Below are 26362 nucleotides of genomic sequence, written 5' to 3'. Positions count from 1 at the left end.
AAAAGCTTCCACCTGCCAGCGACATATTTTTCGGACGTTCACCATTATTTGAATTAAATTGGTTTCTTTCTTATTTGTATATTCTTTTGAAAGCGGAAGCCTTTAAGGGTAACTTTGAAAAACGTCAAATGAACGGACGACTTCCGTCGCGTCATGGCGTTCCGATGCGGCGAGATGGAAGGAGGGGGGGGATACTTTCCCCTCCGCCGACGGCGCGGCGAGAGAACCGTTTTGTGCCAATTTTCCCCGCGCCGCGCAGCCTCCCGCGCCCGCCCTACGATTTGAGATTTGTTTCACGATCGGGTTCAGATGTTGTTTCGAATCAGAATCGCCCGATTGTCGATTTGCCCGGATGACGTTGCGTCGCGTCATCCGCTGTTGCCCGCTCCGGCGCGGCAGCCCTAACGATTTCTCCGACGAAAGAGCGAGCTCTTGTCTCGAGGGAATCACCAGGAGTGTAACCGCCGTGTTTCCAAAACGAGCACTGGAAAAAAAATATCTGGAGGTATTACGAGGGTTATCCAAAAAGTAAGGTTCCCTACCTTGTATCTTCCGAGCGAAACGAGATAAATCAAATCGGTAAAAAATCACATATCAGGCATACTCTAAGCTTTAAAACAAGCTCAAGTTTTTGAAAATCGGTCAAAGAATTCGCGAGTTAACTTAATTTTACTGAGACAACCTCCTGTCGCCGCGTGCCCACCTCTGGGGTCAGGATGCGCGGAGAGTCGATTATTGAAGACTCGGGTTGTCGCCTCTATATATCACATCAACAAGGAATTTTAAAGTTTTCATTGAGCAGGCCTTACCTTACTTTTTGACGTAGTCTCCACATCTTTTTGTGACATTTCTGGTATCATTACAGCAGCTTCTTGATGCCCTCCGCGTATAGAAGCTTTCGCCTTGACTCTGAAACCAGTCATTGACAGCTATCTGTACCTCTGAATCGGTTGAAAATCGCTTCCATCGTGGAAGTTTTCCGCTCGGGAACAAATAAAAGTCACATGAAGCTAAAGTAAGAGATTTCGAAGGATTGGGGGAAAATTTCCCTACGCAAAGCAACTGATTTGGAAGTGCAGATCGCTGTCAATGACTGGTTTTGGAGTCAAGGCGAAAGCCTCTACGCGGAAGGCATCAAGAAGCTGCTGTAATGATACCAGAAATGTCAAAAAAAGATGTGGAGACTACGTCAAAAAGTAAGGTAAGGCCTGCTCAATGAAAACTTTAAAATTCCTTGTTGATGTGATGTATAGAGGCGACAACCCGAGTCTTCAATAATCGACTCTCCGCGCATCCTGACCCCGGAGGTGGGCACGCGGCGACAGGAGGTTGTCTCAGTAAAATTAAGTTAACTCGCGAATTCTTATGACCGATTTTCAAAAACTTGAGCTTGTTTTAAAGCTTAGAGTATGCCTGATATGTGATTTTTTACCGATTTGATTTATCTCGTTTCGCTCGGAAGATACAAGGTAGGGAACCTTACTTTTTGGATGACCCTCGTATTTTGACGTATCCTCTCTTGTCCAGGGTGTCTACTAGTCCGGAATTTCCGGAAAGTCCGGAAATAGTACCGATTTTTTAAGGGAGGTCCGAAAGTACTGAAAAAGTGCGGAAATTCCGCAAAAGTTCCGGAATTTTTTTTTCATTTTTTGGTCATTTTTGTCTCAGTTTCAGCGAGAATTCAAATTTGTGAAATTTTTCGAATTTCGTCAAATTGAGGTACTGAAAAAGTCCTGAATTTTTCTATTGAGGAAGTACTGAATTTTTTGGGAATGTATTGAAAAAGTACTGTAAAAGTACTGATTTTTGGCCCACCTGTTTGAGTAGACACCCTGCTTTTCGAAAAAATGTGCTTTCGTGAGTTAAATCCGTGCAAATTCAACTTAAAGTCAGCTTTTATGAGTTAACAAAGCGTCGTTTCGCCAGCGGTAAGTTTAAGTTTAAAAAGAGATAGCCAAACAACGTTCCTTACTCAAAAAAACTAACTTTAGGTCAAATCCGTGCGGAAAAGTAACCAAATTTTGTCGACAAGAATGGACGCTTGAAAAGTGAGAGGAATCTTTCAAGAAAATTTTTTCCAGTGAGCAGTAGCAGCGAGGGTTGGTTTCATTTCGGGACACGGAGAAGAAAGTAATCGTCGCTCCTCCGATGCTCGTAATCGACTCCAGGCCTTACGCACTTTTTGAGTCGTGGGTGAAATGCTACTTTTTACAATTATTAAAAATGTAATTAAATAACTAAAACATTTTCTTCAAACAGAAACATTTTTATTATTTGTAAACAAAGTTAAATGTTTGGCAGTACAGTACAGGCGCAAAAATTAATGTCTGTTCCCACAAAAAAAGGCAAGTCCACTTTATCCCGCAAGAGAGCCAAGAAATGAACCAAAAAATTATGAAAGAACAAACATAAATGTGGTTTAATAATTTTAACTTCCGCCGCGCCGCGCGCTGATCGCACTCTTTGGCGCAATGCGTGAAGTATTCCTGCAGTCTTGTAGGCGCTATGCGTTTCACGCCAACCGCTGCGCTCGCTCCTGACCGCACTGTGTTTGGCGCAATGGTGAAGTATTCATGCAGTTTTGTAGGCGCCAATATGTGTTACATGCCGATCGCCGCGCCGAGGGGTTTTCTTTTTCATCTCAAGTCCTCGTCATCATTCCTCTCTGCGTTAAGCCCTGCTCCAGGCCAAATTGCGTGTTTAGTTCCTCTCTTCACACTACTAATTAAAGATGATATTTCTTGTATCACCGAAAAACGACAAAATTAGAAATTACTATACTCTCAGGAAAGAGAGATTTCGTCCCCTTTTGTCATTGATAATTTTTTTCCTGAATCCGATTTTTACTTTCTCGCTCCCATAGGGTAGAGAGGAAGTATTGTCATCCTCCAAAAAAAAAAAAAAAAAAAAAGTTGAAATTTCATCATTTCTAGACGTTTTAAGGTCCCAGGAGTAAAAATAACCATACTTGAAAAAATGTGTGTCCGTCCGTGTGGCGTCCCCCAAATCTGTCTACAGCGATATCTCAGAATCTATCTGTTCGATTTCATTCAAAATTGGCACAGGACACCATATCTATGGTCTCCTTATGCACGTCCAACGATTTTGAGGTACGCTAAAATTTGGGGGGGCTACGCTCAATTGTCCATTTTTAGCAAAATCACACGGAAAGCTCATTTTGAAAGACTGTAAATTTTGAAAAATGTCTTTAATTCTTTAACAATGGGCATCAAGCACATCACCTGGGTCATTAATTTAAGTTCCAAAAAGATCTTTGGACTAAACTCAAAATTCAAGAGATACGAGGCCCAAAAGTAGGGCACTTTGCTCCGCGAAACAGCTCATTTTCAAGGACTGTAAATTTGAAAAAAAATAAAAATAAAATGCCTTCAATTCTTCGAAAGTTGGCATAAGAGCACCACCTGGTTCATTAATTTAAGTTCCTACGAGGTCTTTGGACTAAACTAAAAATTGAAGGGTTACGCGTCATATAGCGAGGAGAGCACTTCGGTCACACGGAGAGCTCATGGACTGTAGATTTTGAAAAAATGCCTTTAATTCTTTGAAAGTTGGCTCAAAAGCACCATCTGAGTCATTAATTTAAGTTCCTAAAGGATTCATGGACTAATCTCATAATTGCAGAGGGGCCGATAGGAAACGCTCAATTCTCTGATAAATGAGTCGGAGCGCTTCTAGATAATAGCAGCAAACGCTTTGAGTCAGGTGAAACCTAGGAATTCAAATGCATTATATAATGCATCATATACTATTTCCAAAATTACTCCGTAGGTAATCACAAAGCAAAATTAGACAACTAATTAGATACATACTCACATTACAAAGGTACTATGAATCATCAAGCTAACGCCAAGAACTGACACTTAGATCTTTATTAAAAACTAATATGTTTGTTGTTAATGAATTTAGAATCCCGGCAGATTCCATCTTTTGCGGTTCCTTTTTACGAGGTACTAAGCACAAATATAATGTAATAATTCGGCACAAATATGACTGATTTAATGCTTGTTAATGAAGGAGGTTATAATTGTTATAACGTGACGTTTGTTGACTTGTCTCTGGTTGACGTTTGTCGATGGCGCTCTCTATTGTTTTCGCTTTGAGTTACGGGGATACGCGGTAAGGAGATGGCGCTCCTGGCGGGCGTGTCGTGAACCTTCCAGCAGGTAGATTCGCCCGCCAAATTTAAAATTTGGGAGATGCTAAGCGAAAACCGTTTAGTTTTAAGACTATTTGAACATCGAATAGTCATTCTACCCATTCAAGTAGATATTTGATGGCTTTTGACCGTGCTTAAGGAGAGATTATAATATAAAATCGTATCTGAAGTATGATGTCAATGAATCTAATGGATCCTAATGAATCGTAGAAAAGCTAAGATTTTTACGGATCGCCATCTTTGACAGGAGACTTAGTTAATCAATTACATATTTAATTGAAGATGCCTCATAAAATCAACAAGTCGAGTCCGAATATATGAATTCACCACATATCGCGAAGACATTTACAATGAAGTTCAATGGTTTGAATAAAAATTTCATAACTATTATCCTGTGATCAAAATTCCAATCAAACTTTATGATTTTGTAAAATTGGCAGTATTTTTCTAAATATTCCAGTAAAAGTGTCTATGCCGGCGCGAAGCGCCGGCTCGAGCGAGAAAGTCCCGTGCGGTCCCCGCACCAATCCGCTAAGCGGATGGGGGGGCGAAGCCCCCCAAATGCCGGCGCGTAGCGCCGGTACGCGGCGCGAAGCGCCGCGCATAAATTGGCCAGAGGCCAATTTTTTTTATACCTATATACATTTAAAAAAATTGCAAAATTTGCCGCCTTTGGCCCGCGGCCCGTGTGGCCACCCCCGTAATCCAGCCCTGTCCCCAACATGAACGAAATGAGTCCCTATTTCTAAGCTGTAAGTAAAATTCGTCCATCCAAAGACATCTTTAAGAGTCTTTTAGATGATCAACTGAACATTTTTTACAAATTTAACGGTATTTTATTAAAATTTTTCCACTCGATCAAGTACCCCAAACCTCTCTCTCCAAATTTACTCAAAATGATGACTGTTCTCTCTGGTAACACAGCAAAGCAGGTCGATCGTGAAGACTCGATCGACATCTTATCGATTGACTCTGTTCGACGTGAACGAATAACATCCTCAGATAACATCGAAATTCATCCACCAAGGTCATTCGACACAAGCTAAGGGTTACTCGGGATCTGCATCATTTGGACTGCATTTTGCAATTTGAAACTATAATTTCTGGCTCAGTTGAGAAACGACGTATGTACCATTAGTTTCCCTATGCATGTAAGTGTTTTTACAGATGAGCCAGAAATTATGGATCCAAATTGCAAAATGTGGTCCATTTGACGTCACCCAAACTGACAATCGAGGGACCCAGGAGAAATTATCCAAACCGTGTTACTTCTATCTATCGAGACGGAAGCAGTGACAAGGTTACGGCACGAATGCAGGTTATTGAGTAGTAAGTCATATTTGGTCCCTTAGGCTGAAATTTCGGTTCATTTTCCTGTAGTAACGTTTTCCTTAAGTTCCTAAATTTTGTCCACTGTGTGATGTCATCAAATGACGCACCGAATAAGAACAAAATCCTAACTGACCGCCCCCTCCAGAATTTCTCTACGGAGAGATGAATCGGAACATGAAGAGTACGATCTCTACTGCCGTGCGCAGGAAAAACACAGCATGAACATTCGAGAGTTGTCAAATTTCCTTCGATAAAATGTTTATTTTTGAGGGAAGTTACGAATATTTTTCCTTTAAATTTCCAGAATCCTTAGGTGAGATTGCGAATAAAATTATCTGAAAATTTGCGAGGAAAATATTCACGAGTTTACTAGGAAATTTGCGTTTTATCAAAGGAAATGTGGCAACGCCTGAAGGTTCATACGGCGATTTTCCTTAGCACGGCAGTCTAATGCTCTACATTACTTACAAATTCCCTACGAATCTTGAGAGATTGTCGGGAATTTCATTTTCTATATTCGGTGGCAACCCTGAGGCGAACCACGAATCGTTGCTCTTTTTAAACTTGGTTCCGTTCGTTGTGTTAGTGTTTTTCGTTCGACGTTGCCCAAAAACTCAACGAACGCGATGCGGTTTAGGCTCGCTCGCCTTCAGTTTTCCCAGTTCGCACTTTTGTTTTCTTGATTCACATATTTTCCCCCCATTTTTTATTCCTCTCGCGAATATAGGGCGGTACAGGCGCGCACGCATGGCCCCTTTTCCGGCGCGTCTGATTTTTCTTCTTAATTGACTCGCGTTTGAAGGCGGATTTCTTTTCTCGGTTGAGGTCTGTTGTTTTTCATTTTATCACCGCAGCGTGACGAGGAATTGTCGTCGCTGAAAACAATGGTTTCGCAGATGTGGCACGCGATGCACCATTCAACGCGACGCCATTGCATCGCAATTCAGACATATTTTTCACCTGGTTTCCCGTCCTTTTGGTGTCGTCCGTAGAAATTCCCAGTCGCTAAACGCGAATTTTTCATGAGAGCTAAATCAACATGTCTAGCAAAAGCGTCCTATTTCAGCTCGGTCACACTGGAAAAAAAAAAAAAAAAAAAAAAAAAAAAAAAAAAAACACCTTGGATCTAGAGTCCAGACTCTTGAAAACATTGACAAGAAAAAGGACTCCTGATTCAATCAGATTTAAGCTTAAATCAAAAGGAAATCCGCTCAAATTAAGAGGCTTGGTTCTTGATTTAAGCTTAAATCTGATTGAATCAAGAGTATTTTCTCGTGTCGATGTTTTTAATAGTCTATACTCTAGATCCAATGTGGTTTTTATCCAGTGCATACTGACCATGGACGATGTGCAGGCCAATGAGGTGAATAACAATACGTAAAAAGCAAAATCGTCAGTTCAAGATAAAAGTAGCACATGAAGTCGATCAGTATCATATTTGTATCATGCTGTATCAGTATGATATCATGCTGGCTCAATATGATCTCCGTATATGACAACATGCTGGCTTTGAAAATCAGCATATTACCAGCAAGATATCATGCGTTATGCTGATATGGCACTTATGATATTTTTTTAGGAGACTGAATGGCCACACGCGGATTATATCATTGATCGATTCGCCGCATCTTTGTAACATCAAATCATTGTTGCCATCGCAATACAAATTGCAGCGGATCAGCTGCGCGCTGTTTTCTAAGCCAACGTCGTGCTCCTGCAAATGCTCACGAAAATCATGATTTCTAGTGCTTCAAGGTTCTGCGCAAAACGTGGGTTGATGTTCATTTCTGACTGGACTTTTTTAAACTCTCTCGTAAAAACTAATATATTGAGATGCGCACTCGAAATCTTTTTTGTGAAATTTCGATGAAACGAATCTGTCGCATTCGCCGTTCTTAGGTCAGTTTTAGGGGTCGCAGCCCCTCATTTCAGAAGGGCCAAGTTAAAACACAATTAACAATCGAAGAGTTTTTTAGAGCAAACATTGCGATGTCGCGATACAAACCAGTGAAAGTTTACTTCGTTGGCACAAGAGAAGACACTGGGATTATTTTTAAGGTGTAAGAGAAACAAGATATGCCATTTCAGTTAACATAGCACGAACGCTAAATGAATATGACGCCTGGATACAACTATTCGGGCTTCACGGATGTTCGTGTTGCATATTCACGAAAGTGAAGGCGTTTTGATTCTCCAGGCACCTACTGCTTCACGTATGACGCGGCGCGGCGCACGGTGGGTCGTTTTTGTACTGCGAGGATCCAAAATGAGGGAGTGCCTTTGATTCTTCAATACAATACAAAGACATCTATTCGACACGAAAAGTTGCACACGCGTACAGGATGTAAGTACATTTTGTGCTTCAGCTTTAATACTGCGATGTGCTGAGCATGAACTATTCGTGCCTGAGACTTGTCCTTGTCGTATAAACGGAGAATTGAAGGCGCTCTATCATTACATCCAGATGTAATAATGAAATTCGTGCCGTGATAAAATTTTCTTGTTTCCCTTAAATACGTCTTAGTAAGTTAATCCCAGTGTCATCTATTGTGCCGACAAAGTAAACTGTTACCGATTTTTATCGCGAGATTGTTACATCTCCGATAAATGCTTTAATTGTTCAAATGAAGGCAACGTTTCTGGTCATTGAAATCGCTACAAAAAAAAAACTTAGGTATGTGAGCACAATATGTAGAATTTTTTACCGGGTCTTCCATTGTTTTTCCTTTTAAAAAATAATTGACTTAGAAGTGCGAACTTTCTGTAAAACAATTCTGATAAATCGCACTGAATTCGGAACAAAATTAATCATTCCTCTTTCGAAAAAATATAATTTTTCATGAAATCTATAACACCTCAAGTCTCGCAAAATTTTAAAAGCCGAGGAAATTGGAAAATTGAAAAAAATTCAAAATCTACCAAACTTTTGGCGATACAACAGAGTGGCTACAAGCCCGGAATTTCCGGGAAGTCCGGAAGTAGTTTTGATTTTTTAAGGGCGGCCCGGAAGTACGGCATTCTACAAGAAGGTCCGGAATTTTTTCATTTTTTCGTCATTAATGTCGCAAGTTTAGCGAAAAATTCAATTTTTTTAACTTTTTCGAATTTCGTCAAATTGCTGTACTGAAAAAGTACTGAATTTTCCCGTGAAGGAGGTACTGAATTTCTTAGGAATATACTGAAAAAGTACTGTAAAAGTACTGATTTTTGGCTAGCCTGTTTTAGTATACACCCTGTGCTAATATTATGTTCGCTCATTGTCGCATTTTATCAAACCAAGTTTAACGAATTTTTCTCCTTTTTTTTGTTACAGTTTAATCCCATGACTATTATATTTGATTCCGGGCGGCTCAAGGAGCCTGCGCCCCAGTTTGCATCAGAACGCGAAACCTGCCTGAAATACTTCGAAAAATGGAGCGAACAGGATCAGATAGAGTTCGTTGAGCACTTACTATCACGCATGTGTCACTACCAGCATGGACATATAAACACGTACCTTAAACCAATGTTACAACGCGATTTTATATCTCTTCTGCCAAGTAAGTACTCCATTCAAGCTCAATTTCTCCTATGAACAATAATGGTTTAGACACCATTGCGTTTATCAGTCCTTTTCTTTTCATATACAGAATGAATCACACTTAGAAACCTTTTAGAATAGATTTTACCCTTACTATAATGAAGCATTTTCCAAACTTATCTTACCATTCTTAATTGGACCGCATTAAACAGAAAGGAACCAAGCCACATGAGCGATTGCCAAATTTGATCGGGCAATTTAATTGTTTACATGAAAACGGTTATGCGGAATTTTGTGCAAATTTCAGTGAATTTCCTCCATAATACAAAGCAAATTCCTTAAAATTTTCTAAGGAATCTGCACGAACGTTCTCACGTAAAAAATAACATTTCTCTGTTAAATTTGGCAATAGCTGATGTGGCTTGGTTCCTTTCTGTTTAACGCCGTCCAATTAGTGCCCCAGAAACGTATGGTTAAATCAGACAATTAATTTTCATCTGCCTCTCAATGAAATTTTGTCTCTTATAATTTGCCGTATAAGGATGTTGGAAGTAGAATATGCTGTACGGGTCATTCCATGCCAGCTGGTGCCCCTTTTAAAGTGACCCCCTCAGAATTTTATGAAATTTGGCACACTTATTGACCATGCATAGCTTAGTAAAAATCCAAAATTTTAAGTTGATTCGACCACCCGTTGGGCTTTTATGAGACACCAATAGTCCGCAAAAGTTCGCCTCTTTTGAGGGATGTCACCACTTCAGTGTTGTGTAACTCCGGAACGGTTCATCCAAAATCAACCGTTCTGGTACCGTTGGATAGCCCTTAGAAAGAGCTTTCCAGACATGTACAACAAAATTGGGCTTAACTTTTAAAAGTGGCACCAGCTGGCATGGAATGACCCGTACACATTCCTCCCAAACTTTTTTTTTTTACCCAGCTTATCTTCAGTCCTTTTCTGTCAATTACAAGTGCATATTGTGTTTACTTGAAAGACGTTTGAAATGGTTTTTTACTACATTTTTTTAAAAAAATGTCTGAAAATTTGAATCTTCGAATCTATTGTGCTTGACGAAAATAAGTCAGTATCAGAAACTCTCCCTTATTCTTTTTCAATTCAAAAACTATAAATAAGTCTTAAATATTGGTTGTAAAACTCTTGACAAAGCCTTTCCAGCCGATCATGTCACTCACTTCGATCCATTTCTTCCAAGGACCAATGAGTCAACAACCTTGTTCATGGCCACTGGAAATTTTTTCCCTCCAATTATTGTAGCAAGACTCTGAAGAAAATGCTCAAACTTTTTTAAGCGAATAGGAGATAAACTTGGTTTTTTGAAGGTGAGGTTGAGGCTTTCTTTTCCCCAAACTGATTGCGGTAGACGCACTAGTCGTAAGACAGTAAGTTATAATTTTATAGCCAACATGCGTTAAATATCCAGAAAACTGAAAATCTCAATACAGAGGGAAAAAGCTCATATGAGTACAATTTTCCCCTAAGGAGATACGCTGTTTGGTGCAACACTAGTTACGACTATCATTCAGGAAGGCAACTGCAGACGTGTTTCAGGCCTAATTGGACCCATCCTCGGTGCAGCGCAGCCTCCTAAATTTTCTGCTACCAAGCTCGGAGAGGTCGTGAAAACCTATGTATTGAGATTTCCAGGTTTTTTGGATTTTTAACGCATGTTAGCTAAAAAATTACAACTTACTGCCTTCTTTTTCCCTGTTTTTGTATTGACAGCCTGCCATCTCGGTTTTTTTTTTGGTCCTTGGCCTTAAAAATTGTGTCTATCAGAATTTCATAAGCAAATTCCAAAATTGCAATAGTTTTTGTAGCTATCTACATGTTTATAGTGAAATTAATCACAAGTTCTTTTTTCTTGTAATTTTTCCAGAGAAAGGTTTAGATCATGTAGCAGAAACTATTCTATCATATTTAGACGCTGATTCTCTCTACGCAGCCGAATTAGTTTGTAAAGAATGGTATAGAGTAATTTCAGAAGGAATGCTATGGAAAAAACTAATAGAGAGGAAGGTTAGAACGGATTCACTTTGGAGAGGTCTAGCGGAAAGGAGAGGATGGATTCAGTTTCTGTTCAAGCCAAAGCCGGGTGAAGCCCATCCAGACCACATTTCATATAGAGCTTTATTCCCTAAAATTATCCAAGATATTGAAGTAAGTACTTTTTTTCACTACATCATTTATTAGGAATAAGTGAGGACGTCGGAAGAAAAACTGCTAAATCCATTCTAATGATGTCCGCAGAAGGGTTCTCAAACGTCCTTGATTTCAATTCTCAGATAAAGCCGTTTAAGTCCGTAAGTTCGGCCTTATTAAGTTGTCATGAGCCATGATCGCATAAATCATTGTTTCATCCTTTAATTAAAAATGAAAAAATTCTTCCTAACTAGAGATGCAAATCCCTAACACATCTAATTCCTCAAGACTAACCATATTATTCTAGCACCATCAGGACACCTCTTCTGAAAATCAAAAGTTACTAAAGCGTGGTCATTTTCCCTCTCTAACTCGGGACACCTATTCTAAAAATCAAAAGTTAATAAAACGTGGTCATTTTGCCTCTTTAACTCAATGTCATGCAGTTGAGGATTTCTTTAGTAAAAGGATGTATGGAGCTTGAAATTGTGCTTAGATTGTGCGATTTTCTTTAGCATTTGCAGCAAAATTCATTCTCAGTCGAATTACTTCCACACAATAGTGAGGATAAGTTCAAAGCAGATTCATGGATAAATTCATGGCAGAGCTCTTGGATAGATTACTTGTAATTGATGAATTACATTGCACAATCTTGGCATCTTTGAAAGCCTCATACAGGAGCGTTCATAAATTGTGTAATGCACTTTTTTGGTATTTTTGAACCTCCTCTTGTAACGCTTCTGTGACGTAGGTCCTTATTCTTTAACATATGAAAACACAATGACAAAATGCTATCTATGAACCCCCCCCCCCCCCCTTTAGAGCGTCACATAATTTATGAAAGGTCTCTACTTTTTTATACAAAAGAAGTCCTTAATTGTGTGGTTTGCATGATCCTAATGACAATTTTGAATTCGGCAAAGAAAAGTATCAGTTTGTCATGATGCTGTAGTCAGACCAATGAAGCGTAAAAAGATCATTTTCAAAACATTTTAATTATAGTTTTTCTGTTTTAACACACTCCCTCTCCGAGGCCAAAGATATAACTCATTTGTGTTTTTTTGCAGAGTATAGAAAACAATTGGCGTATGGGCCGATTCTTACTGCAAAGGATCAATTGCCGCTCTGAAAATTCAAAAGGTGTCTACTGTTTGCAATATGATGACAATAAAATAGTTTCTGGGCTCAGAGATAATACCATAAAAATATGGGATAGGAATTCATTGCAATGTATACAGGTGAGCTCTCGCTATTCTTATTAAGATTGAACGTTGTTTGTCTTTGCAAACCATGTGGTATGGATCGTATTCGATGAATCACGCAGGTGAGCTTGTATCAATATCCATTGGTTCAACATGTAAACATAGCCTCAAAAGTCAATTTAGTAATCTTAGGGAACGGGTTTTCTGTGATAGATTTCTTGCTCTAATGGGTACAAAATGGTAATGAATTTTCTCATGAAATTTCTCATTTTCAAATTTTCCAACTCAAATCCTAAAATTTTTGTTTGAGGTTACGTTTTATTGTTTTGAACCAAATGATACATCAAATGGCTATTGAATAAAATCAATGGCATGTTTAAATTATCCAATGGCCCCGCAACAATTTTTTTTTCCAACAATACTTAAATCTGATCTGCAACCTTAAACTCAACCCAAACAGGGACAAACAGCCCGCCAAGCACGCTACATGACTGTTGGAAAGTTATTTAGAAACAGTTCTCTGTTGATAAAGTGCCTTGCTGCTGTCCGGTAAACAACTCAGATTGTGTGCCATGGAGCCCCCTGGAGTAATTTACCTATCGATACGATTGACATTATAATGCTCATTAGACTTATGCATATTTGGATGAAAAGCATTTGCTAGGTTGGGCAAAGTTATGCTGAATCATATCTAATGCATCACTAGTCTTGTTCAGAGCCTTCGGACCTTCTACAGAGTATTCTTGTGATTTTTATAGTTGCTCTTTCCTTCTGCAGGTGCTCCCCGAAATTTGCTGATTATGCGATAAAACCTTGAATACTAATGTAGGGCTAATTTTTTTCAAGACTGTAGAGGCGGTAGTAATCGCAATACTTAGTAATAATTTATTCAAGAAAAAAAGAGCTTAATATAAATTAACACCGAACTGCCAGCAAACTGAACCCAAATAATCTGCATTGTTTGATTTAGAACTTTATGTCAACTCTGCCGTCAGTGTACACTACTATTGACTGTTGGAGTTGCAACCTTCAGGGCAATGTATTTATGATATCTAGATGATTTTTTCTAGACGCTCAAAACATCATGGATTAAAGAAATCGGTTTTTTTTATGAAATTTTCTGAAGCTATTACTTAGTTTTATTTTTTTACTTTGCTAAAATTTTTTTATAACGAAACGTCAGTTCATTATTCTGTTCATTAACTTACAATCTTATTTTTATCCATATCAGGTGTTGACGGGACATACAGGTTCAGTTTTGTGTCTGCAATATGACGATAAAGTGATAATTAGTGGTTCAAGTGATAGTACGGTTCGAGTTTGGGATGTCAAAACAGGTGCAATGGTCAACACGCTAATTCATCACTGTGAAGCAGTTCTACATTTGCGGTTCAGTAATGGAATGATGGTTACGTGTTCAAAGGTGAGTCTAATCACTTCTTCCCTTCCTCTAAGTATCAGGTATTCTCATGTTTGTTCCTTTATGGTCTCAATAAGCTCTTTCTATGTAGTTCCTGAGCTGCAAGGTTTTTATTGATAGGTTTTTTTTTTAAAGGTATCCTTTAAGAGCCAATTAATGTTACAAAGGATGTTGTATGCTGAATTTGGAGTGCTGGCACTAGGGTACAGGGTACACGGACCTAGGGTACAGGCTCCAGCTGAGTTCTTTGCCTCTAGGACCAAAAAATGTCCAAGTAATCACTCTTTCATTAGAACATAATATGCCTGTGCCAGCAAAATATACTTAATCAAGCAGCAAAACCATTTACTTTGCTTTCATCTTGCTCAAAACAGCATTATTCTAGCATTCAGAATTTATTCTAGGATGTACTGGGTAATTATTTGACAGTTTCCTTAAGAGCATAGGCTTATGAAAAGTAATTTCTCAACCCATGGCTCCAGATTTTGCTACAGGATTTCTTTAAATTTTGCAAAATCCGTAGAAATGTCTGAATTGTTGAAATGTTAATTTTGTATCACTGCTAATACTTGTATCTTTCAATCATTCAGCCTTTTTTTTAAAAAAAATTGAAAAGCATTGTTTCCTTGCCTAGGTCAAAGGAGAATCTTCTATCCTCCAAAATGTCAATTTTGTATTACTGCTAATTCGTATCTTTCAATCCTTCAGCCTTTTTTTTAAACAAAATTGAAGAGCATCATTTCCTTGCCTAGGTCAGAGGAGAATCTTCTATCCTTCACAAAGTAATAAACCTGGCTTTATTATGAAGCCCCATTTTCAATTTCTGAACACTGTTGTTACAAGTAGATTTTTTTCTGCAGGACCGCTCAATAGCTGTTTGGGACATGACATCGCAAACGGAAATAACGCTACGCCGAGTTTTAGTAGGCCATAGAGCTGCTGTGAACGTTGTTGATTTTGATGAAAAGTACATTGTATCAGCCTCTGGAGATCGCACCATTAAAGTTTGGAACACATCGTCTTGTGAATTTGTTCGAACTTTGAATGGACATAAACGTGGTATTGCCTGCTTGCAATATCGAGACCGATTAGTTGTTAGTGGTAGCTCAGATAATACAATTCGGTAAGTGTCTCAATTTTGCTCCAGTTCTTATCCATCTTTCTTTACTCTTGTCTCATCTAAAGAGTAGCCAGTGTTGATCAGTTGTTGATCCAGGTGTATTGTGTCTCAGCAAGTTAAATTTCATTCAAAATGTTTCTCCAGATCAAATGAAAATGACGAAAATACAATCATGTGCAGTTCTTAGTGACAAGCATAATTTAATTGGATTTAACAGAAAGGAATTGAGTTTTATCTCAAACTTTATTTTCTCATCCCACAATACTAGGAAATGAAAAACTTAAAATAATGAATTTGAACAGTGAAATCATTTAAATTTCAAAAACCGAAAAAGTTGTGCAACAACACAGAACCACTGGAGGAGTCAGGATTAGTTTTGAGGTCAGCCAGACTATTTTCTAAAGTCTAAAATTAAAAATTAAGAAAGATTCTTCTAAATGTGAAAATAGGCATTGAATTTTGTCTCCAATATTTAGTCTTTTGAAGGAATAAAACTTCAAACCTATTTTTATTGGTTTGATCTTGATGTCACTTGGTTCCTTTCTGTCAAATAGCTCTGTTAAAAAAGAGAGTTCTGTTCTGTCACTGGGTTTAGTGCATTCTGCGTTCACACTATTCTTCATGAGTAAACTCTTATGCTTTGGTTATTATCATTCCAAGATGCACACCAATTGAGGACACCGCACCAAGAACAGCCTATAGGCGTATACATAGGTCGTTATTACGCCCATCTGCTTTTCAGATTCTATGTACCCTGGACTATGCTGTGGTAGCGATAGAATATTGATAGGTAACGGCTCAAGGTCGAAAAACCTTTTTTTTCCGAGTTAAGTCAGGCCTCAGGATCGATGGGTGCAAGAACGACCTATAAACGGGCCTATAAGGTGCTAGTTACCCCTTTCTTTACTCACTATCGATATTCTTTCATTTTGCGTTAATCATGCGTGTTTAAAATGATTTATACTTCATATTGCCACCAAAATGACCGTTGGGCGTAATAATGACCTATAAACCGCTTTTTTAAATTAAATATATTAGAGTGTTAACCCAAAATGTATCGCAAAGTCTACCCGGCATCCTTCAATAGAAGGGTTAGGTCACCCAAAAACACAAAAACAGTAGTTGTAGTTTTTTTTTTATTTTACCTTTATTTTTCCCCCGATCACGTTGGATGTAGATTTTAGTTGGGGTTAGTTGGCTGAGGATGATCTGATGATTGAAATAACTATCGCCAACTAAAATCTAAAACCAACAGGATCGGGGGAAAAACAAAGGTAAAATAAATAATAAAAAAAAAAGTTTATTATCCTCTTGATTATTTTATTGTACCTTAAGATTAATGTAGTTATGTATTCCTTCAAATTTTTCTTCAATTGCAATTTTTCATTCTCGTTCTAGGCTATGGGATATAGAATGTGGTGCTTGTTTGCGAGTTCTGGAAGGACATGAAGAGTTAGTGAGGTGCATCAGATTTGATGGGAAAAGAATAGTCAGCGGAGCGTATGATGGGTAAGTAAAAGTGATTTGCACGGTTCTTAAATTTTCCAGATAACATCATCCTTTATGTCCCTCTCATTCACTATTTTTTTATTCCTGTTTGCTGTTGTAGAGACTCACCGCATCAAAATGTTTAGAACTATAAGAAGTGCAAATCACATATTGGAACATTATTTTCTGTTTAATTCGGAAGTAGTAATCAGAAAGTGATCGCCTATAATCTTGATTCGATAATAATTTTTCATTCCCTCTCGGTTTTTCCCTGTCACAAAAAAGTTAAGAATTTTCGCCTCCCTTCACACATATTTTTCAAAGTGTTTGAGTCTTATTTTTCAATTTTTGAGTTAGATTTCAGGTATGCTGCATAGAGGGATTAAAATAAGTACAACTCATTGAATCAATCTGATTTGCTGCCCAAGCAAAATAATAATATTAGGCATATTAAGATGTCCCATAGCAGATGTCCGATATGTATATTAGACTAAAGAGACTAACTGAAGAGAATCTAGTAAAAATTTGTATGACCAGACAACCCTTAGGGAAAAGATTTCGTGGACGATCGCCTAAAAGATGAACTCAAAAAGAGGAAGATAAGGATACTTCTCCCGAGGATGATTGAATATTTTATTGCTGTTTCAATTGATTTGACAAGTCCTTTAATTTAACTATTTTCAGATTTTATAATATTTATTTGAGTTAATGTGCTCGATACTAAGTGGCCTGACAAACAGGGCTGTGCCCTAGTCGTTTGTAGAAGAAGAAAAAATCCTAATGTGATAAAGTACTCAGCCAGACAACTTTTTAACTTCCTTCCCCTGTATCTCAAGAAATCTTTTGAATCAAATCCTACAAATATATTTTTAAACCAGTTGAAAAATTCTGTATTTGTGAAACCGTTTTACAACTTAGATAAACTTTTAAATCTCCCGGTCGAAAATTTGAGTGGTTTATAGTTTGGTTTGTAATTCCACATAATGGCAATTGTATGTCATTCTAAGTTGTTTTGGCCAGCTGTTAACAACGTCAACATGTTTTTGTACTATGTTTGTTTACGTGATCTGCACCATAGCCGAACGGCTCACGTGTATTAGTCGTGTAAAAAAAAGAAAAAAGAATGAAAGGCAGTGTTCTGCCTTTCTGCCAGCATTTTAGGAGCCACTTAGGTTGGAAAGCCAAATTTTCGGGAGCCATCTACAATTTTGTAGGAGCCAAATTAACTTTTTGCAATATATCATGGCACATGAAATTCTCTGCCGGCCAGCCAACTGTGTGTTGAAAGCGATACCACTGCTTTGCTGCAGCGAGCTTGAAAAAATTGACTGGGTGCGTCAACTTTTTCAGACACCACTATGGCCCAGCCTTTCTACTTCTTAGGCGCACTTGGTGCATGGTGCTCAGGGAAGGAAAAATGTTGATGAAAGTTTTATTTCATTGAGTTGATTTTTTGTTTCAGAACAGTCAGGCTCAATCTGAATTTTTATCCACCTCATTTTCCAATTCCTTCTCAACATTTTTGTTTTGTTTTGTTTTTCAGAAAAATTAAAGTTTGGAATTTAGTAGCGGCACTTAATCCTAGAGCTCCTGCCTCTTCATTATGTTTACGGACTTTAATGGTAATTAAGTTTAATGTTACCTCTTCCTCCTCCGTGATTGCTTTCAATTTCTGCAGAAGGTTAAAAAGGGCCTGAAAGTATGACCTATGTTGTTGCCTAAGCAGTCCTGCGCTTGCTAAACATTTACCGTTCTAATTGTTGTTTTGCGCTTGAGTCTGGCTGCCGTTCAAACAATAAATCACTTTCAAAACTTGAGAATCATTTATGCATCCAGCGTATTTTTATGAAACGTATACCTACGAAGAAGTATTTATAGGGAAGACAGCTTTGCGGTATGTCTGTTGAAATGACCCACTCAAAAAGAAAAGAGATTTCAATAAAACACAAACTTTCGCCCAAATGAAATAAAATGTGCTAAAAAGTTTCAGTATGGCCCAGCAAAACCATGTAACAGCCTATGGCCACATAGCTCAAATCTTGGAGCCTTTACTAATTAGTAGCGAACATCAATTTTTTTCTCTATTTAATGGGTGCCTGTGGTCGAAGTATTCTGTTTGTGTGGATTGTCTTGTCAGAGAACTTTTTTGCCTGAGGTAAAAGTGAAACCTCATCATTGGCTTTCCAAGCTTTTGTTTTACATGAAACGTCAACAAGTTGTTTAAAGTGTCAATTGCACATTTTGTATGCTGTAATTACGACTATAAAAAATATGAATACATTGCCAGTAATCATTTTGTTTTATTTTACTTTATTCAATGTAACTTATTCATTCTTATCGTTTCCTCAGGAACACACTGGGCGAGTATTCCGTCTACAGTTTGACGAGTTCCAGATAGTGAGTTCCTCGCACGACGACACAATTCTCATCTGGGATTTCCTTAACTACACTGAAACATCATCCAATAATAACCAACAAGCTCCCTCTAATCATCTCACCCTTCAACCTAGTTTCTCTTCAAATGCAATGAATGATCCTCCGGAACACTATGATTAGTCCCTTGTTCACTCGTTTTAAGTTTCTGTGATGCTTCAATTGTTGACATCACAGTAAACTGTAAATCACCTCTGCCGACAAGAATGGCTTTTGCTCCATTGAGAAGCTTGCATCCATTTGTTATTTGATGTTAGGTGTAATCTTGATATTAGTTAATTTTAATTGATCAAAATGGATTATCTGTATATAGTTTGTAAAGACTACCCTCTTTTTAACTGTTAATAGAAGTGTAAATATTTAAGTTGAAGAAATTTAATGCTATCAGTCAGTTTTTAAATCCCTTTCTTACCTCTCTTCCCTTTTATATAATCCAAACCGCAAATACAATGTCAACTGCCAAGAATTAAATATTCACTCTGTTTGGAGTGCTCCTACCTTTCACCATTAGGTTTTATTACCAGTTTTTTATGTTGCAGTGCTACAGTATAGGATTAGAATTTGTTTCAAAATCCCAAGAACTAAGTGGCATTCATGTTAAAATTGCACAATCAATATAGGCTACCGTGAAATTTCTTTCTTTCTTATCTTTTTTTTTTTTAAATTTTTAAACATATCGTCACTTCATATGCTGCCTAAGTGCCATTTTGCATGTATAAGTTAGAGACCAAAATCTATTCTGCGTTAAAGAATCATCAAATGATTTTTATTCTTATTAAGTTGAACTCAGCACGACAGCACTATAATAGTGATTGCAATATTTATCGTCCTCCTGCCCTGCTTTTTATGAGTTTTCACGCCTTAGTAAGATCTTGGAATGCCACCATGGCAATAATGTCTCTCTAGCAACAGCACATTTGTGCTTAGGCCCAATTACTAACTTCTCATTCACTAAACACTTTTTTTCACTGATAGCTAGTTTATCTGTCCTTGAGTAGACAAAACTAGTTTCTACTTCAATAAATTTGGACTTCATTTTGCAACATGGAACTACTATTCCTGGCTCAGTTTTAAAAGAACGTCTGTTTCGTCAGTCTCCTGATGTGGATCGGTGCTTTTAGAGATGAGTCAAAAATAGTAGTTTCTTATTGTAAATCTCAGGATAAATTAGTCTAGCCTTCATCAGGGTTTGCTCGTTGGCGTATGCACAATTGAATGTCACTAAGCAGAAGGTATCTGTGCACCAAAAGAGTTCCTAAAACCACACAAATACTGGAGCCTCATAATTGTCTATTCATTGTTTTTTAAAACTCATTTCATGGAGAGATCCCTTCTGTTTCACGATGTCCCATCAGAATCCAGCAAAAAATTTTCCTAAGTTCTTATGACGATGGATGATGACTTTTCTAGCCTCGATTTTAAATCAACCTTGAAGGGCAGCGCTAGGTAGCTCTTATCTACAAGAAGCTAAGTGTAGAACTCATTGGACTACTGGACAAGGTGCCAATTTAAGAATTATGGTGTAAATTATCTCATCAATATTTCAAGCAGAATATGATTAGTGCAACAATAATTATTAAAAATAACTCCTAGCCAAGCTATTTAATGTTTTTAATGCACAAATTCTAACTTCCCACTCACGAAAAAACCTTAATCTACTGAAGTTAAATTGTACACTAAACGTTAGCATAACAGTCTCTTTGGTATGAAAGTATGGCAAACTCAATCTTGGTGCTTCAGCTCAGCCGTTCCTGTGTTGTTTACACTTTGAACAACGCAGGGCACAGAAGAAGCACCGCTCGATTTAAGAGTCTACTTAAAAATTTTTAGTACGCAATTTGATTTTCGTAAGTACTTACTTGTTTTTCTTGTGAACGGGAAATTCGAATTTTCTGTCACCAGTACAACCAAAAGAAAATGTTGATATTTTGATTAGAATTTAATTTCAGTAATTTTTGTTGTGCTAATTGTGTGCCACATGAAATTTGAAAGAGAAACACTTATCAGAGAGCTTGAATTTGTTCCTTGTCAAGTGGTCCTTTTTTTGTAAACATCCATATGCACAAAGAAGTTGTTTTGCTGGTACTTGCTCAAAATATTGCAAGCATCTCAGTGAATGCCCAACTTCAATGGGAATTGGTGTCAATTTTGTTTGTGTAAATGGTAGCAGTATTGCCTCTGCTAGTTGGTTTGCATTTTTGTTCAAATTTTCCAGGCTCGCTGGATCTGAGATTATTTTGCGGTTATTGTTTTTTTTTCCTCTGGTGGGTGTGTCATTAATTTAATTTTCACATTAGTTATGTTCTATTTATAAGAAGATAGCTTTCTTTACCGCCACCTAACAACAGACATAATTGATCCTATTTTTTTAAAAAAAACTTTTTGCCGTACTGTAATTTAATTTAGCCTTGCCTCTGCTCATTTTAAGTGATCTGTTTGTACCTATCTTAATATCCTCGCTCTTTTCTTTTTTTTAAAACATAATCCTGATTCTCCTCTGCCTTTTTGCCCTTGTGATCTCCTGCCTCCTTCATTACTCTTTCCTCCTACCTGCCAAGATTCGCTTCTCTAAACTCTAAGATAAACTAAGTCACGTGTTGTAAGAAATTTAGACATGTAAAACATTTTTTGAATAGAAAGTATTTCTTTACAAGATGGATGATCACACAACTCTCTATTTTTTTGCAATCGTCAAGATTTGCTTTCTTCTCTCATTGCGCCTTCAAGGTGTCCATCAATATGCGTAGTTAAAAAAAGAACATGAATCATTTTGTCAACGAAAAAACATTAAAGTAATCATGGTAAAATTTGTGGGCGTTTTTCATCAACTTTCTGATCAGTAAATGTAGTGCTACAGCAGAGATTAAACACAAAACACTTTTGCTGATAAGTAAAGCACTCTAATTTGAGTGTATTTATGTTATCGTCTGGTGAAAACTCTTTCACCAGATGCCAAAATTATTGAAAGATTTTTTTTAAATTGATTTCAAGAGATGAAGCATTTTTGCCTACGTCATGATATATTTTTTTTCCAGTCAATAGAAAAGTATCTCTGTCTTGAGGATGCCTCATTATAATTTCACACTTAAGTGTCTGCCACATTCTACTTGTTTTTCTCCTCTCTGGGGAAGATTGAAGTTCTCTTCAGTTTGTTGACTTGAAAGAATTGTTGTCATAGCTTTTCAACAAATTTTTCTTAAGAAAAAAAGAGGGTCAATAAATCTTCAAGCTTCAATTAGGATAAAAGATTAAAATTTTTCCCAGCTTTATTTTGAAGGTGTAAAATTTTTCCATGCCTCTATCTTTCATAGTAAGTAGAACAGACAACTATAGCATCATCCAGCTCTTTCCAAACTAGATCGAAATGAATCATCTCTCTCCCCCCTTTGAAAAAAGGTGATGACCATTCCAATAATTATGAAAGGAGCAGGTACTCATTGTTTTGTCTACTAAAAGGAAAATAAGTTTTAACAAAGGTGATCTATTCCACCTGGAAATGAAAAGCTGTGATGAATTTCTCCATCCCGGTCTGGACTAGGCAAAATTTGTGAATCTCAATGTTAAAATTATCTTACTTGCTCTTGTATTGAGGCAGCCAAAATGTAGCTGGAGTTTTATTTCTGTGATATGCAACAACAGATTATGTTGCATCATGATCTGTGTTAAATTTTGAAGTTTTGTTTCTTCGCTGAAATGACTTAATGGCAAAAATAAATTTCTCTGAACTTAATCTAAGATTTCAAAGGTAACATGTCTAGTTTAATTAATTCTTCCCTCTTCTCCTCTGTTAAGAACTATGCATGATGCTTTTTTTGAGCCCTCACTTCCTAATGAAGAGTTTCCAATTTCAAGTAAATTTTTTAAAGTTTTCTTTTCACTCTTCAATCTAATTTTCTGTGGATCAGTGTTTTTCAAATAATGATATCTAAAAATGAAGCTTAAGGCTTCATCTGTTACTACATAATCTTCAAAACTTTTTAAATCGTTTTTTTAATCACTCTGTTTTTTCTCTTCGTTGGATTAAATGAAAGGTGTAATGTATTGTTTTAGGTTGTAAATAGTTGTACTGTTGTAAAATAATTTAGGCAATTGTATATATGTAATTACCGCTTCTTGAAAATCTTTCAGTCAATCCTCTTATCCTTAATTTCCTCTGGCTATAAACTATTAGTTCAACGTTGTGAACTTAACCCAAGAAACTTAAACTGTATCAAAGATATTTTTTGAGTAGATTCAAGTAAAAGCTAACCTCAGTTTTTTTATTGGTGCAATTTTTAACTAAGTCATGCTTAAAAATATTTAAAACTAAGCTAACAATAATGTACCCTATTCAATCACAGGCAATTTGCGAAGAAGACCTATTCTTAATAATCACATTTTTAATCAAGTTTCCCATTAATTGCAAAAACAATTTTTAATTTTGAAGTATTACAGTCGATAAATACAATTTTCTGGATCTGACAAGAAGATTATCTCTTCTTTAAATATTTTTTTTTGTAGGCAGGTGGGTCTAATAAGTAAGAAATCATGCAATGTGTATTTAATTCACTTTGATGTGTTTCCTAACTGTTCAGTTTTTTTAACTGACCACTCAGAATGCCAGAACAATTTTTTAGCCGCGCTCAGTAGTTTAATTTCTGTTCTATTCTGTGTATCACTCTTTACACGTAAAAACTTGTTTTTGAGTTTGATGAAACTCCTGGCAATGTTTTATTGTCCGTTGGTTTTTGTTGTTGTCGAAATGTTTTGACTTTTTTCACTTAATTTTTTTATTGAAAATCAAAGATCAACCATATTGTCGTGTTGCCCATTTTGTCAACTGCAACCCGTTTTTTTAACAGCTGTAAAATTTTGTTAGAAGAGGCCGCTGAATCATAGTAAAACCTAAATGACTAAATTATTTGTCTTCGTCCATTCATTTCATTTCTATTGTTTCTTCTCAAAGATGAGCGGTTCCTTTTTTTCTATTATTCAGTTGAACGAACATTGATGCTTTCATAAAATTCTTTTGATAATCATCGTAGCCTAAAAGGTGTATCTAATAAAACTTTTGCATTGTGGTTAAAATACTTTGAATCTATTCCAGATGCTGCACAACCTCTTTCATGCCATGTCTCCAATAACATCCATTTTTCAACTCCCACCATTATACCCAAAACTAGATAGATTATTATCAATGGTTCTTAAATTCTTGATGTCACATTAGTATTATCACTTTTAAAAGAACAAAAAAACCATCAGCTCATGATAGGTGCCACAGCAACAAGGATGTTTGTTTAATCTAACATGGCTTCCACCTTTTTCCTTTTCATTTCATGTTTTCTCTTTGTTGAATCGATCTATTCATTTAAAAAAGTAACTAATGTACTATCAAATGAAAAATGTATGGTAATCATGAAAAAATTCACAATTGGTCTGTGAAATTCGTCATGAAATTGTTCTTGATGTTAAAGGTATAGTTCAGCCCAAAAATAATAAACTCTCTCAGTATGTCAAGTTCCTACATCCATCTTGATGGAAGCATTGGCTTTCAAAAAAAACAGTGTGTGATGTCATCTCCTATGGTAATGCATTCCATCGTTTCTTCAATCTTAGTTTTATTTATGATAAAAGGTGATATCTATTGTGAAGTAGTGTGTTGTCCGTGTCTACATGGACAAATTTCTGCAGAACTAGCTTGACGCATTCTTAGAGTTGGACTAAGTTTGCTAAACGAGCCAGCTGAAGTTTACCAGCGAAGATAAAATAAAAGATGACTGTTGTCAAAGAAATAATTACTTGGGAAATGAAGTTTTCGTCAGACCATTTTGAATTTATTTTTTGAGTGCCCTGTCAGTTCACTACAGCTTGATTTTGTCCTCAAAAAGTTTAGTGCTGATCTATTTCATTATTCTCAACAGACAGAAATAGCCTCCCCAAAACAATGTCATCGCAAAGTTCAATGAAGCTATTTTGTGACATAGTTAAAGCAGCTGTTTAAATTTTTGTGGCGCTTGTTTGATCTCAGTGTATCAGATACTTTGATTAATTGAAACTAAAAATCTGTCTCTAATCATCAATTACATCATGAGTAATAGTGTAGGTATTCTACTTGTATATAATTGTAATTTATTTAAAAAAAAAAAACTATTAAACATTTTTACAAAATTTTCTATTTCTCTCCCCTCTTTTGGATTTTTCCATTCTTCTTTTTTTCCTTCATGCCGCTTTGAGCCTCAAGTTTACCAGCAGCAGGGTAATCTGTGAGAGTGTAGGTACGCGGTTTTAAGTAATACTTTTCTGTTTTCCAACAGAGAAACTGCCTGCATAAGGTCTTAATTTTTGACTACGAGAGCAGTAAATTTGAATTTTGGTCATCCTTTACTGTTTATCATCATGCCTTTCAAGATTTTTTACTTCATCGAAACGATACATCTCAAGCAGTTTGACCACAGAGACAAATCACCTTAGAATTATGTCAATTCCTGTCTTAAGAAAACATAAAAATTTCAACATTTCCTGTTTTCTTGCACCCTTTTAAAGAACGAGGATTAACTTTAAAAAAAAATGGTCACATGTTTCTCATTTTTCAAGTGCTCTTAGTTTTTTTCTGTTTTTCTCCTCTCTCTCATTTTCCCCCTCAGGATAGTGGAGTTGCACCACCTACATTGTAATATCTTGAGTTTCCATCAGGTGAACACACAATCAAATTTCACTTAAAGTTTCAACAAAGGCAAAAATTTGTTTTCTATAAAAAAAGTCATTATTATGTCTTAAATTCTGCACAACTGCAAATTGAAAAACTCATCTTCTCTAAATTTTTTATTAATATTACCTAATCGTTCATACCATATAGTAACCCTGAAAACATAATGCACGCTTTTATTGGAGGTGATAGATCAGTGGAAGAAAGGTGCGAGTGAGGAAATCACGTTCCTAGTGATACACATTGAAAATTTCGTGAGATTGGCAATTTAAACCTGTTTTATCGTTAAAAGAATTTCAGTACCCTACTCAATTTTGCAGGAAGGGTTGTAAAAATTTGTGTGCTTGTACATGTGGCTGTCAAATCATAAGAACTGTTCTTCCGAAAAAGACTTTGAGTTGGGCTCAGGCCCTTTATCCTTTATCCAACCACCACCTCATTTATGAATACCAAGTAACATGGATAACATTACATCACAATAGTACTACAAGAACATTGTTCAAAATGGTGCTTTTTTAAAGAAAAGTGGCCCAATAAAAGTAACCCTCTTTTTAAAAAAATTCTTCAAATTTTGACACTACTCTTCCTAATCTAACATAATCACAATTTTTTCCCCCATTTAAGAAAGATTGTGCCAAATGTGAAGAACAAATTACAATAATAGTGCTTACAATTTTTAAGAATCTTACAATTATTGCAGTATTGCAGTATAATGCAACAATTCTGTTACAAAATGCTCCTTAGGATGAGCTTTTGAGGCCTGTTCGTCAAGTAAGAAACACATCCTTTTGGGAGAGGGAGTTCAAGTCTGCCGTCTCTGTTAACTT

At 36.7% G+C, this 26362-nt stretch overlaps 1 protein-coding gene across 2 annotated transcripts in view; it reads left to right on the top strand.

The window, feature by feature from the left end:
• slmb (beta-transducin repeat containing E3 ubiquitin protein ligase slmb) overlaps positions 1 to 25004 on the top strand; it is a 91288-nt gene extending 66284 nt beyond the window's left edge. For both annotated transcript variants that reach the window (XM_019059874.2, XM_072301581.1), the window contains exons 2-9: positions 8823 to 9048; positions 10925 to 11205; positions 12255 to 12425; positions 13621 to 13812; positions 14670 to 14932; positions 16328 to 16438; positions 17961 to 18039; positions 18767 to 25004. In XM_019059874.2, coding sequence (XP_018915419.1) covers positions 8823 to 9048; positions 10925 to 11205; positions 12255 to 12425; positions 13621 to 13812; positions 14670 to 14932; positions 16328 to 16438; positions 17961 to 18039; positions 18767 to 18973 — 1530 coding nt within the window. In that variant the 3' untranslated portion in view covers positions 18974 to 25004. The remainder of the gene's footprint in view (positions 1 to 8822; positions 9049 to 10924; positions 11206 to 12254; positions 12426 to 13620; positions 13813 to 14669; positions 14933 to 16327; positions 16439 to 17960; positions 18040 to 18766) is intronic.
• Positions 25005 to 26362: the final 1358 nt, after the last annotated feature.

This window comes from Bemisia tabaci, chromosome 6, assembly GCF_918797505.1.
Source record: "Bemisia tabaci chromosome 6, PGI_BMITA_v3".
In the NCBI taxonomy this organism is placed as follows: domain Eukaryota; kingdom Metazoa; phylum Arthropoda; class Insecta; order Hemiptera; family Aleyrodidae; genus Bemisia; species Bemisia tabaci.
This window is presented reverse-complemented; position numbering and strand designations above follow the sequence as displayed.